Raw genomic sequence first — 13,876 nt, forward strand, 5'->3', positions numbered from 1 at the left:
AGAGTTGGGCCAGAAGAGCAGAGCGGTGGGAAAGAGAAAAGAAAGAGCTGGAAAAGACGCTGCTGCTCAAAGAGAAAACATGGGAGCTCAAAGAGGCAGCAATGAAAGATGACATCCAACGCCTCACGCAAGAAAACGTCCAGCTCACAACCAAGAAGAAGAAGAAGAAGAGCTTCTGGAGGTCACTTTTTAAAATTTGAAGACCCTAAATTACTTTTTGATTTCAGTTCAATTTGATTTCCAAAAACATTGATACATCTACCTGCAGACACAATTTAAAATGAGATAAACTTTTGTGTCACAGCAGCAGAGCTACAAGATTAGGTGCATAAATAAATAATTTGAAAGACTTTTTGAAAAAATTAGGCTAATCAGGAATATTTCTAGAAAAGTGGAGTATGAAAAACACTGAAATCACAATGAAAAGTAACTCAAAGACTCGGTCACACAACGTGACGAGTCAAAGAACGAATAATTCCGAAAAATAAACAAATTAAACTTAAAACCAACAAAAATATACAAAACATGAGCTTAAAGTGGCCGAAAGAACGACGAGCAAACGAGGGAACTGGGGGAATTTACGTTACACCCTGAATGCAGCATGCGGCACAGCGTGCTTCTGAAAACAGAAAACCGTGAGACTTCTTCAGAGTTTCTGAAGGAGACAGTTCGCTGGTTATTCCTCACAAATGTTCCAGGCGAGTTCCACGAGGAGGGAGAAATAGCACGAGCTGTAATACTTCAAACCTGATCATCCACCTGACTCATAACCATCGCTTTGACGGAGTTTGGAAAGCGTATGAGGACGCCCGAGCTGCTAAAGACGCTAACGTTAGCAAGCCAGCCGCAAAGAAGCCACCGGGACTGACACACATCAGCGAGGCTTTCAAGAACCCAAGAAATTTGCCAAATATGACCCACGGGCTAAGGTCATTGAAGATTTAATCATGGACATGATGGCGCTGGACTTACCATGGACTGCACTTTTTCACTTTGTTTACATAGAAATGTTTGAATCTAACTTGTGTCAATCCATGAATTTTCTATGGATATTTAATTTTTTGCAAACTTGTCCAAGACTCGTTCACACAACATGACGAGTCAAAGAATGAATAATTCTGAAAAATAAACAAATTAAACTTAAACCCAACAACTGTATTTGACTTTATGGAAATAGGTGGTGGCTAAAGTGTCTTGTGTGTTTAGATAGCATTGTTTACAGCCTGAAATAAAGTTTTTGGATTTGTAGCAGACAACCAAAGTGTGTCTTATAATTGAAAACAAGAAGAAAAAGGTTACAGATGTGAGTTCCTTGTATGTAATGTAGTGGAGTTCAAATATAAAGCAACATTAAATAGAAATAATAAAAAACTATTGGTTCCAACGGTTAGCACTCTGGACTCTATCCAGCGATCCGAGTTCAAATCTCGGTGGGACCTGTTTTTCAAAAATGAGAATTGTAAAAGCAATGTGATCGGACCTGCGTGACCACATCTGGAGGTAGTCTGGCTTTCATTGTGGTCTGATCTTGAGCGGGTGTGAGATCTGCTCATTTCAAGAGTTCAGCCTGGTGTGCTCCTCCTTGGTTGGAATGAGCCACAAGGCCCTTTATGAGGAAGGTTTCTCCGCAATTATTTTCATTTTGGTGTCAATGAGAAAATGCAGTTGTAATGCATCAAATCGTATACTCTGTTCTTACTGGACAGTCGTTTTCAAACATAGGCTCTTCAGTACACATGACGGAACACATTTCCTGTTAGCATGCTAGAATGAGTTTTTTTCCAGTTGTCACCTGTTGTCCTGTGTGTCACTGGTGTTGTTGTATGTCATGTTCTCTGCATCAACATACATACATGGCGATATCATGTACAGGTGTTCCACAGGAGTGTCAAGCAGGTGTACATTGGTGCCATGGTGTAATGGTTAGCACTCTGGACTCTGAATCCAGCGATCCAGGGGAGACTGCGACCTGAACGCAGCGCCATCCTGACCCAAACAATGATCACATGGTGGATATTTTTGATGAATACTTGGATACAGTACATTCAATGTGCCATCACATGGCACATAATGTCGTGTTGAGGTGAGGTGTAGTAACGGACAAGAAACTCAAGCAGTCTTTAATGAAGTGACTTTTGTTTTGCTCGGTTTGACTGTTAAAACAATCCCTTCCGAAGAAAATCAACCAGAGGGCAGGAAAAACCATTATGCAAGGTCCATTTTCCTGTGAGAGACACTTAGATAATAGTGTGCTGAACTTAACCTAAATAATACAACATATTGTCTTTTCTTTTATTGTTAAATTATGCTCTAAATTAAAGATTTGTGTATCTTTTCAGACATTTTCTCTGTGTGTGTGTAGCATGGAGGAAGCTCCAACTGCATTTCGTTGTGCATTCCTATTGTACAACACCTTTGATAAAGAATAATAAGAATAACTACATGTTTGAATGCTTTCTCTAAAAACAGAATGGTGTGGTATGTTTAAAGATGAAGTTAATTGAGGTAATTAAATAATTAGTCATTCAAATAAAGATATGGTTTGAAGAAAAAAACAACAACAAACAAACAGTCGATTTATAAATTGAAGAAACCTTTCTGGATGACTGAAAATGAGAAATCTTGAGTGGGCTTTGGAGGATTTGCAGTGTGTGACCTGTTTGTCAGTTGCCGCTTAACTCCACCAGAGGGAGCTCTGGAGCCAAAGGTGTTTGAAGAGAAACAGTGTCAAAAATGGAAAGTCTTCAGGTTTTAAAATGTGAAGAGTTCAAGTCAGTAATGCTCCATGCTGCAGTGTTTAGAAGCGGCAACTCCACCAGGCACACCTTTAGATTGATTATAATCAGTAATATCAGTTTGTGCACACTTGCTGATGTTTCAACCATCTTTTCAAAGTAAAATCTTGGCATCTTATCAGCTGCAGTCACAGGCTTAAATTCCCTGGAGGAGACATCTCAGGTTTTGACTATGAAACCATCCACATCATGATGCGTACAGGAAACACATCCCATGCCCTCCCTCTCTAATGGGCTCAATCCCGAGCCATTGTCAGGCTCTACTTATTCTCCATTTTCCGTGACACCACTGGCCACATATTGATCCCCCTCCACACATGAATGCATTTACAAGCATGTCATCTCCCAAGGCAGCGTGGTTTTCCTGGGTTTTAAGCCAGATCAATAATAAAGACGGCATGTCATCGTAATGGTGAGGAGGAGAGCGTTCTGAGCGTGAGAGACGAAGGCTTTCATGGAGTCATGGGGACATTTTGTTTCAAATATTGCATTAGTATTGGGCTTAGATGAGTGCAGATATTTTAACAACTAATTTTGACGGTTGCATGTCACTAACATTATTTAATTCACATGTTCCTTTCGAAAAATGTGCGTCTGTGAATGCCTACCCCTTTTGTATTTAGTTTTTTCAAAACATTATGGTCAGTGCCATGGCTCTCATATCCAGAAGTGGCAAAGAGGCACAGTGTGGACTAACTTTTGAGTTAATGTAGTGGTGTGTGTTTGTGTGGTGTTCTAATGCCCTACTGGGCACGAGGTTTTGCAGGGCAACCCACTCCTGCTGCTGCCGTCCGACCCTGCGGCTCATCACGTGGTGGGAGGGGCTCAGCAGAGTGATGGGAGGCCGCAAAGATTATGCGTTGTGCATATTCAGATTGCTCACTGCACCTTTAAGCGTGATTACAGCTGCACAGTAAACTGAGCGGTGTTGATCCTCATCATCACTCCAAAACACTACGGTGGACTGAAAAGTGTGGACGCATGAGCCACTCTGAGCCGAACAGTTTGAGTGTCAGTGTTGACATGTGAAGCAGCTCAGCCACTGCTGCTGATCAGTAGTGTGTGTGTTGGAGTTCGTGAACTAGTTCAACGTGGACCTGTAATACCGGGGCCAGTCCTGCAGGGGGCAGCAGTTTTCTTATTGCGCCTGAGGCAACTTGTTTTACATGAACAGGTGAAAACACGAGATTTTAAATGTGCTCCATCGGTAAGAATCTATATAAATCGATACACTGTGATTTATTTATAGGTTATAAGTCATTAGTGGTTATGTTGATCTTGTTGATCTGTGATGCTTCTCTTCTCAACATGCAGTTGTAGCAGCATCACGCTTCCAAAACAACATTTCTTTGCGTCACGCCGACGCTAGTGGTGACGGAGCTCCGCTCCACTCCTCCCGTCTTACCTTTCCCTCCCCACTTCTCCTCAACTCTCGCATCAGCACCACAGGGATGTGACACGCTGATGCACACGAGGCTGGACAACAACTTTCTCCAGCAGCCGGTGCAGCCTGTCGAGTCGAATATCAGAGGCTATTTGGGAGCGGTTTTCGGATACGCGGCGCGGCGCTAACTCCAAACTGAGGGAGGGGAGGGGGTAAAATAGTTGAGCGTGTTTTTCTTTTCTTTTCTTTTCTTTTTTTTGGAAGCATCGCGCACGACTCAGCAGCCCCGTCCTGTGCTGCGTTTCCCATATGTCGCGGAAGCAGGTCGACCATGACTACAATCTCCGGAGTATGAGCAACCTGATGGGCGAGCGGTGGAAGCGAGTGAACGACGGAGGAGAGAGGAGTCTCATCAAGGCTCCGTCCAGCGCCAGCATCAGCAGCCAGGGCGCCTCCTCCTCCTCCGCCGCCGCTGCCGCCGCCGCTGCCCCAGCGGCGCCCTCCTCCTCCACCACCGGCGACCTGGAGAGGGCTGCGCGCAAGCAGTTCCAGCAGGATGGCACGCCCGGCTTCGTCTACGTCCTGGCCGCCTTCTCCGCCCTGGGGGGCTTCCTGTTCGGCTACGACACCGGGGTGATCTCCGGGGCGATGCTCCTGCTGAAGAGGGAGCTGGAGCTGAGCGCCCTGTGGCAGGAGTTGCTCATATCAAGTACTGTGGCCGCGGCTGCCCTGTCCGCGCTGCTGGGCGGCTTCCTCAACGGGCTGTTCGGGCGCAGGGTGTGCATACTGCTGGCCAGCTTCTTCTTCACCGTCGGGGGGATCGTGCTCAGCACCGCCCCAGGGAAGGAGGCTCTCCTGGCGGGGAGGCTGATCGTCGGAGTGGGGCTTGGTAAGACTTGTGTTCAGCTTGCTCTCTGCCAGTCCCTGTACTAGATGCATGTTTATTCATGCTAAATTCAACCCTAAAGATCAGGGTTACATCTATCTTAAATAACTTGCATTAGTTTACTTTTTAAATACTTTAAATCCCAAAGATAAAGACAAAGTTGCTCCAGTGATATGATCTCACTCCATCACTCATGAAAATGTGGTACTTTAATGATTTCACCTGCACTTCCTCTCCATCACAAAGTTCAGAGGTCAGAAGGGTCATAGGCTTTGAAGCACACTCGCATGTTGATTGGCTCTGGCTGCCGTCTCTCCTCTCCCTGCCTCAGGCCTCATCTTTGCAATTAATCACGGCTTCTGATTACACAGTGTGACCCTCTGCTTACTCAGGCTGCGCGCCACTGGCCGTTAGACAACTCGCTGCCTTTATTATTAGCATCGTTAAGGTTATTATTAGATTTAGCTGGGCACCATTAAGTGGTGAGTGGAAATGAATTCTGAATAAGAGGCGGATATCGATCACAGCGCGCCTGAACGCAAGCCAAGATGAACCTACAAAGCGCACAGAAGACTTTTAGTATCACTGAGGTCGCCTTCATTCGATGCCAGAGTTGAATTCATCTGATTGGCTGGCCCCATGCCTGCATCCTCCCCGACAAGCACACCTTTGCACATCCCCTTTCTTCTACTTCCTTCCCTCTGTGAATATTTCTCCCTCCCTGCTTTCTCCTCTCTCGAATCCGCTCTCTGCATGCTTTTCCATGCGATGTGCCTTTTGATCAGAATTCAATGCACCCCAAATTATTTATAGTGGCTGCTGTTACTCATGAGTCACATCCTCTGCAGAAAGGGCCGTTAAAACTGCCTTTCCAGGCTGAGCGCCACGCTGATGGCGCTCGTCCGCCACCTCCTTTGAGAGAAGCAAGCGCTCTCCTCGGTGAGACGTGGAGGAATTGCAGACCATTAGCCCTCCTTAGTGAGCCGCTGGGACAGCAGAGGAAGCTTAATTCTTTAATAAACATCCCTGGCCAAATTCAAGAGCTCCGTGTTGACTTCCTCCACAAGCTAAATCCCTTTGTTCGCTTTGTTTGCCTTCAGACCCCTTTTACCACCAGTTCTACTACATCTTGTGATAAATGGCTGTAATTTGAATTGTTGCTGTGTGATATATAAGTCAACAATACTACATTAAGCATATAGGCACTTATCTGGCATCAGGAATGTGCATGATGAATGTTTCTTGGTTGATTTTCCACCAGGTGGGAAGCCGTGAGGGCATCGCTGGTGGATGAATGGCTTGGAAAAGCAGGAGATAATGATTTCAAGGGAAATGCCTCTAATTTCCCACAATTACGCTTCAGTGCCTGTTGGATGCAGAGGGATCTTTTCTGTTTGTTATAGAGGAGATTAAAAGTAAAGCCTGGACGTTGCTGCATGCTTCTTGGCTGATGGCTAATAGAGCAGTCTGTGGGAAATGCTGTTCTTATTGGGCAAGAACGGAGCGAATAGGAGCTTGACAAGGCTTGTGAAGAATGGCCTAATATCTTCAGATGCCCTGTGAAAACTTACACCAGTCTCTCCTTTTGCTGAAGCAGTTTTTAAGCAAAGGCTGGTTGTGGAATGGTGGCAGTTATTTTCCTGTTCTGTAATTTTCCAAACATGTTTCCTCTACGCTGCCAGTTCGAGCAATTACAGGGATTTTACAAAACCAAGCTTGACTGAAAAAAAAAGAGTTCAGTTCATGACAAGAAGCGGCTGCCACCTTTTCTGATTCACATTAACGGTAAAAGTGTAATTTTGAGCACCCCTCGAACCCCGCCCGTCATTGCCTCTTGCACCTTTCAGCCACATTTTGAATGTGTGCATTAAGCCCCTAAATGAAACCTGTTCAGGATCTGTTTACTCGTCATGGGGAGTATTGGGGAACTCGAGTCCGAAAGATACGGCCATTTATAGAGCAGAGAACATCTCACGAAGATGTGCCATTAAGACACATTAAGGGAACTGCTGGATCCACCTGTTGCATGCCTGAATAGCATAAGAACCAAAAATGGCGAGGGACAAAAACAAGACACAAGACAGAGGAAAATGTAATTCATCATAGCAGTGCTGAGATAGTTGACTTGATTAGCTGATTAAATTTAAGAATTCCTTGCACCCTTTTGATAATGTAGTTTGGTTGTTTCCTCTTTAGACTATTTGCCATTGCGGGTGGAAATAAACAGTCATTATTAGGACAATCAATTAATTAATTAATTAATTAATTAATGGACAGTCATCAACCCTCGTGTTTGTGGAGATGGGCGCCCAGCAACAACCAGTTTTTAATTTTTTAATATAAAAAGAAAAAAATAGTAGGTCAGGAAATGATTTTGCCTTTTCCCAAATGAACATGCGGAATGAGGATTGAAGATGCTGCAGCTTCACACTATCGTTTACACGCACAAGCCCTGATTGCTAATATGAGGAAGAAACTAATCACCCGGGTCATTTCAGCTGTTACATTATAAGTGGCTGTGTCGTTCTCAGTGTCCCCTTTCCTTCTGCCACCGCAATCGTTTGCCATGCTCGAGCTGGCCCTGATAGATAATGAAAAACATTCTGGCGCCACAATTAGCTGCCGGAGACGCTAACAAGGCAGCGTTTTTCATTGCAAGCAATTACGCTGGCTGTGCCTGTCACCTGCACGCTCGCGTTAACATGGCCGTCGGTCCTCAGGAAAGTCAGTTACTTTACATTTCTGAGCTGAACTCGCTGGAAAGGTCATCGGCGCCGTTTGTCAAACCAGGAAAGGCCATATGCCGCCTATCCCCGCCTCCCTCTACTTCTACCCAGAAGCTTCTGGCTTGTCTGCTCCCAGCCGGTTATTGTTGATCTGACCTTTGCCTGTGCACATGGATTGTTGTGTGACACGAGCCGTTGCTAGTCTGAGCAAACAGACGATATTGAACCAGACTGTCAGCACAGACAAGGATTCATTGCATAACTTGGCAATTTAAATCAAATTAAGAGGTCTTGGTGCACAGAATATAGGTCGGATGCAGGAAGATGTTTCAGTCTGGGTAATTTACTCCAACCAGGGTTCTCGACACACATTGCTTAGTGATTTCCTACGTAACCAAAGCGAGGAGGACTCTTGAGTGGCAGCCGTGACAGCCGTGCTCGCACTATCATTAGCAAGCCAATCTGCTAGCATGTTTAGCCTGCTGCTGGCTCTGTGAGCTGCAGGAAATGTGTTGGACACAACATTTTACAATTGAAAAATAAACTTTATACGATACTCGCTGCTGGACAAAGTTTTGAATGGCGACCAGGGGGGAGATTAGCACCAGCCACCAGCCGAATGCAGGTAAAATGATGGTGTCTGGTAGATTAAAGATACAAAATGATTTACTATTGAGTAGCTGGTGAAGTTCATGGCAGCCTGATTAATGTAGGTCCAGCATTCACTCTCCTTTTAGCTTTGTTTTGGTCTCCACCTCCTGAGGGAAACGCCTGTCTCTCTAGCTGCTAAATGCTTTGTTTGTTAGTGCTCAGCACGTTGCATGCAGTTTTTTTCACTAAAGGCTGTGGCTTGAAACAACATTGTGTGAGAGAGAGGGAGACCAGACCAAAACAATAAAGCTGAGGCTTGTCAAACCAAAACAATAAGATAAAAGATGCTAAAAAGCCCCAAATCGCTGAGGGGAACTGAAGAGTGGGGTGATAAGTCTCTGATTTCATCATTTCAGCCATTGTTAATATGAACATATTGATTATAGCCCCTTAAAACCCCTCAAAAGTTGTGCCCTCTTTGAAAAAAATATTTCTCCAGCAAAACATTCTGAATGGAGTTAGTGGGAGCCTTTAGCTGAGTGACAGACTAACACAGCAAATACATTCGCCGTATCGAAAATCAGCCGACTGACGACTTCTTTGAATTCTTTGTGCGCTCTCCGTGTGTGGCGGTTGGATTTAAACGGTCAGAAAGGACCATTTAATGTTTTTTTGAAAAGAAATCCGCTGTGATGCCTTCACCCTCAATTAGGCATAATCCACTGGCTCATGCGTGGACACACCGGCACACAAACAAACAGTCACCCTCACAGTGTGTGCATAATCATGTTTTCCGGCTACACTGTCCAGCCGTTTGAAATGTTGAATCGTCTTGTCCTGGGAAACAGTAGATGAAGGGGCTGCTTCAAAATAGTGCTGTTAATTATATTGCGATAACATTTAATTATTACACGGAGGCTTGATAATTAATTGGTTGGTCTGTATAATGGAGTCACAATTCTCCTCCTAACTTGGTGGAAGCTAAGCGTAACATTTTAGTGATGTAAAGTCACATCACTAAAATGTCAAGCGTTCAGAAAATGAGTTGTTTCTGGCTTAACATTTGTGCATTTTGAGAATTTGTGAGAACGAGAGGTCACCGAATGTGGAGTCACTCGGTGCTTCATGCTTTAATTTGCCTTTAAACAAACATCTGTATAGGAGAATTCCAGCGTGAAGTTAGGAAGTTACGCTCGCTTTACTGAATTTAATTAAGAACGATGTCCTCTCCTGCTTTTTACCACTGAATGTAATCACCACTCACACCACTTTCTCATTGTAATGTAAAACACAGCTTTATCTGGGGAAGCTTTGTGTTTTCCAAACTCCGCGTTATCAAGGATCCCCCATTAGCCCTCCTAATTAGCTTCCTCCATCACAACCAGCTACTTGGTACCAGAAAATGTCTTGCCTGTCTCTTTTCTACACCACAGTGATGGAGGGCGTAGTGAAGTATCTCCCTTGTACTCTGATCAAGTGAGTCAGTGCCGAGTTTTGTACTACGTGCCTAGAGGCTGACTTCACAAGACCAGACAGAAGTGTGCTGTGCTGCTTTGAGGCTGAGCCTGACCAGACGATGACTTTAGAGTGTGTGTGTGTGTGTGTGTGTGTGTGTGTGTGTGGGAAGAAGGGGAGTGCTGGGAGCTGTCCCTGGTGCTGAAAGGAGAGCTCATTAACAAGAGAGGGAACACACTGCGACTGTTTGTAAGGGATTCACATTTGAGCCGGAGCAGAAGTCTGGCCTCTGGCTGCAGTCATTTTTGCTTGTTTTCAGCACAGTTCCAGCGGAGATCTTCAGAATATGAAGACTTAAGATGGATTCATGTGTATCAAAATAATGCATTTCTGATGCAACGTCAGTCTGTATGCAGAGCATGACTGAACTGTACCTTTTAGATTTGTCACAGTCATCAGCAGTCGACACCATGACAAAAAACAGACACAAAAAGACTCAAAGGAATATCGTGATATTTTTGAACCTAGGTCCCTTTCTGATAGTTGTGGTCACTCTGACTGTGGGTCATGCCAATGTTGCATTTATCACTTCTATTGCAGAGGGACAAGCAGCACCAGCCCCTATAAGATTTCAAAATAAATGTCGTGATAATCAGTTGAGTCCCACTGAGAGTAATTACAGACAGCCGCATTAGCTGAATTAGCTATCGTAGGAAATGGATCATGCTAGTTTTGCACAAAAAAACAACATAAAGTAGCAGCAGACAAAGGTTTAGGCATCCCAAGAGATTAGAGCTCTCAGATAACTTTTACCAAGATCTCTGACCTTCATTAGGTTGATGTGCTGTGGCTTGATCACAATCACTGTTAGGAAAGGCCAGGGGATGCAAATTTCAAAGCTTTATAAATATTCCTCAGTAAATTAAAATAACTGATGCCAATTAAGCAGGAGGAGTCTATAAGAAGTGCTTTGAGGTCGCCAGTTCCACAGTTCGTGATGTAGTTTAGAAATGGCAGTTAACAAGAAAGGTGGAGGTCAGGTTGAGGTCTGAAAGACATTCACAGAGAAGCGCTCGTATGGCTGGAAAGGCAAATCAAAACTCCCGCTTTACTGCAAAAGAACTTCATGAAGGTTTAGCAGAGCGTGGTGTGATGGTGCGCTGTTCTTCTGTACGCTGCGCAAGTGGAAGAGTCATCAGAAGACAAGCTTCTGCAGTGGTCCTCACACTCCACCGACTTAAACACCACCCAAAATCTGTGGGTAGAACAAAAATCCTCCAAACGAGAACTGAAAGACTCTGAGGTGGCAACAAAAAGCCTTTACAAGCTGTGATACTTGACAAAGAGGGTGTTACTAAGTACTGATCTTGCAGGGGCCCTTTTCCTTTTTTGTTATTTTAACTGAACTGTGAAAGATGGAATTAAAAAAAGTCATTTTGCTTCAAACATTAGAGAAATGTATCATCTTTAACTTTATGACATTTGTAAATCAGGTAGTCTTTTGTTCACCTAAGTATTCTCAGTAACAGAGAGACCACAGGCTGTATGTCTGTTATCATGTTGCTATTTCCACAGGAAAAAAAAAGCCTTTATGGAACATAAAAGAAAGTCAAACCGAATAAATCCTGTATTTTAAAAGCCAATGCAAGATAAAATGACTGTGAAGCTGGACTCTAGAGACTCCTGGCCAAAGCATTTAATTCCACACAGTCAATAAACTGAAGCAAAACTACAGCTTTTGACCTTTTTAAGGGCCTTTAATGGTATTGTCTCTAATGGGCCCTGGCATATTTTCCCAGCACCACCTGTAGCAGGATGTGAAATGGAAATGATCCATTACTCAGTAAATGCATCAGTATCAGCTGTAGTGTCACACTCGTAGGCATATGGTCTATCTGTGTGCAGCAGGCGTGGCTCGGACGGAGACGGGCTGGTGATGCATGTGGCTACGATAGACAGGATGGGAACATGGAGGGAAACTGACATGAAGGGAGAAGAGGGAGGAGGAAGAGGTCTGGCTGTATGAGGTGAATACAGATCGAGGCATTACAGCAGATAAGTTGTTTGCGTTAAGTGTGTTCAAATCCGTGCATATGTCCATCCGTGTGCATCTGCAAAACGTCACGTACCTCAGCATACAAACACACACACACTTCTCACACTTGTGCAAACACGGGAATCTAAGGGATGGACCCAGCTGCAGTTCAGATGATTTATTATACAACCAAAGCAATAAGCAAAAGGCTTACAGGATGCCGAGGCAGGCAAAGGTCAAATCCAAAGAAATAAGTTGAAACAGGCAAACACATGGAAACAGCAGAGAGCAGAGTGCAAAGATCCAAAAACATTGGAAGACACTGGGAAGCGCTGGAAATCTTGACACACAAGGTAAAAGAGCGCACCCGGCACAGACTGGGAGAAAACACAGGATTAAATACACTGGAGAGGGAAGACTGATGAGGGACAGGTGAAACAAATCAACAATTACAAAGGCGGGAAAACACAGGAAGTAAAGCAAAGGCAACTTTGAACATAAGACAGGAAATAACAAAACCATGACACTTGCGTCATCTTTCTCAGGCCATCCACTGACAAACAGTCAATGGCCACCTATTAACATGTGACTGATATTCAATGATTAGGTCACATGATAACAAATGTACCGACTCCATGAGAATTAAGCGCACTCCATCTACGGAAGGCCACTGAAAATGTGCCTGAAAGCTCTGAAAGAGTGTCGGTAAGTGGACTCATACTTACATCCACAGACACTGTCCTGCTGCTATAAATCCAAGCGAATGTAACAAATGTGTATTTATCCACCAGTGAAAATAGTCCGTAACGAACCAGAGCAACATTTGCTAAAAAGTACAGTGCCAAGGAGTTTTAGGAAGTGACTGAGGCTTTTTTTGAAATGACAGTTAATGTTTGTGAGCTGTAGGAGGAAAAGGAACCAACAGGCTTGTGGCTGAGAGCCTGAGAGACTACCACAAAAAAATATAAAATATTCCTAGCCCTCATTTCAAGCAATCATCTATTCCACCCCTTTTTTCAGTCAAAAACTGAATGCATGTGATGCTTTGCCTGTAAAATTGGAACAGGTCTTTAAAGTGACGTGTGTGACAGATATTTATAGACGTGCACAACTGCGGGTCTACAGTAGCCCTCCTCAGGACAGCTGCAGGGTGGAAACAGGAGTAAAAGGATGCAGGCCTTTGCTAAGCTGCAGCAGAGTGTGCTGATGACGTTTCCCGAAGCAGCTCTTCTGCACGCTGGCCAAAAGATGTTTCCAAAAAAAAAACCTGCTTGTATTTAAACTCACGGGTGGTGTCACAGACGCTACTCTCACAGAGTTTAGGTTCAGCAGCATCTCTCGGAAGCTTATGAATGCATTTCCATTAAATTGCCCGAGCAGGCAGGCTTCATGCCAAAGAGATGTTGATTAGATTTCGCCGCTGTTCTGGATCTCGGATTTCCGCCATCAGACGATAATCCTTTTTTTGTGCCATAACTAAGATAAAGACTTGCCTCCGAATCCTCAGGGTATGCTTGCACAGTCAAGAAATCAATTTGAATCAAAACGTCAGAGACAAGACGGATATCTCCGGGTGTAGAACTGAGTAGCACTGGATGAACCTCTGTTCTGATCCCTCAACACTCAACAGCAGACCAGGCTGAGACTTGAACACAGGGCTTTGAACCCGGACTGCTAACATTTCCTATAGCACAGAAGTGTCTTGTGATGTTGCGTACCCCTTCAAGAAATGTAATGATGGTGATTTTTTTTCCCCCAAAGCGCTCCACTCTCCTCTGTGGAGGTCTTGTAAAAAAAAAAAAAAAAAAAAAACAAGAAGAAGAAGAAGTTCTCCTTGCTCTCGTTTATCGATTTCCTTTCCCCAGAGCTGCCACAGTGTGGTCCCGGCTGGTTTCCCAGCAAGTGGTTGCCATAGCGACATGTAGCCACGTAGTCATGGCGGCCGTCGAGGGCAGGGTGGTGGCAGTGGGGAGGGGAGGGGTGCACAGAAAGCAGTGGCAGACT

At 44.4% G+C, this 13,876-nt stretch overlaps 1 protein-coding gene across 1 annotated transcript in view; it reads left to right on the plus strand.

The window, feature by feature from the left end:
* Positions 1-4,488: 4,488 nt before the first annotated feature.
* LOC121625907 (proton myo-inositol cotransporter-like) overlaps positions 4,489-13,876 on the plus strand; it is a 59,799-nt gene continuing 50,411 nt past the window's right edge. Inside the window, exons 1-2 of the mRNA XM_041964226.1 lie at positions 4,489-4,563; positions 4,597-5,068. Coding sequence (XP_041820160.1) covers positions 4,489-4,563; positions 4,597-5,068 — 547 coding nt within the window. The remainder of the gene's footprint in view (positions 4,564-4,596; positions 5,069-13,876) is intronic.

This window comes from Chelmon rostratus, chromosome 22 (assembly GCF_017976325.1).
Source record: "Chelmon rostratus isolate fCheRos1 chromosome 22, fCheRos1.pri, whole genome shotgun sequence".
Classification (NCBI taxonomy): Eukaryota; Metazoa; Chordata; class Actinopteri; order Chaetodontiformes; family Chaetodontidae; genus Chelmon; species Chelmon rostratus.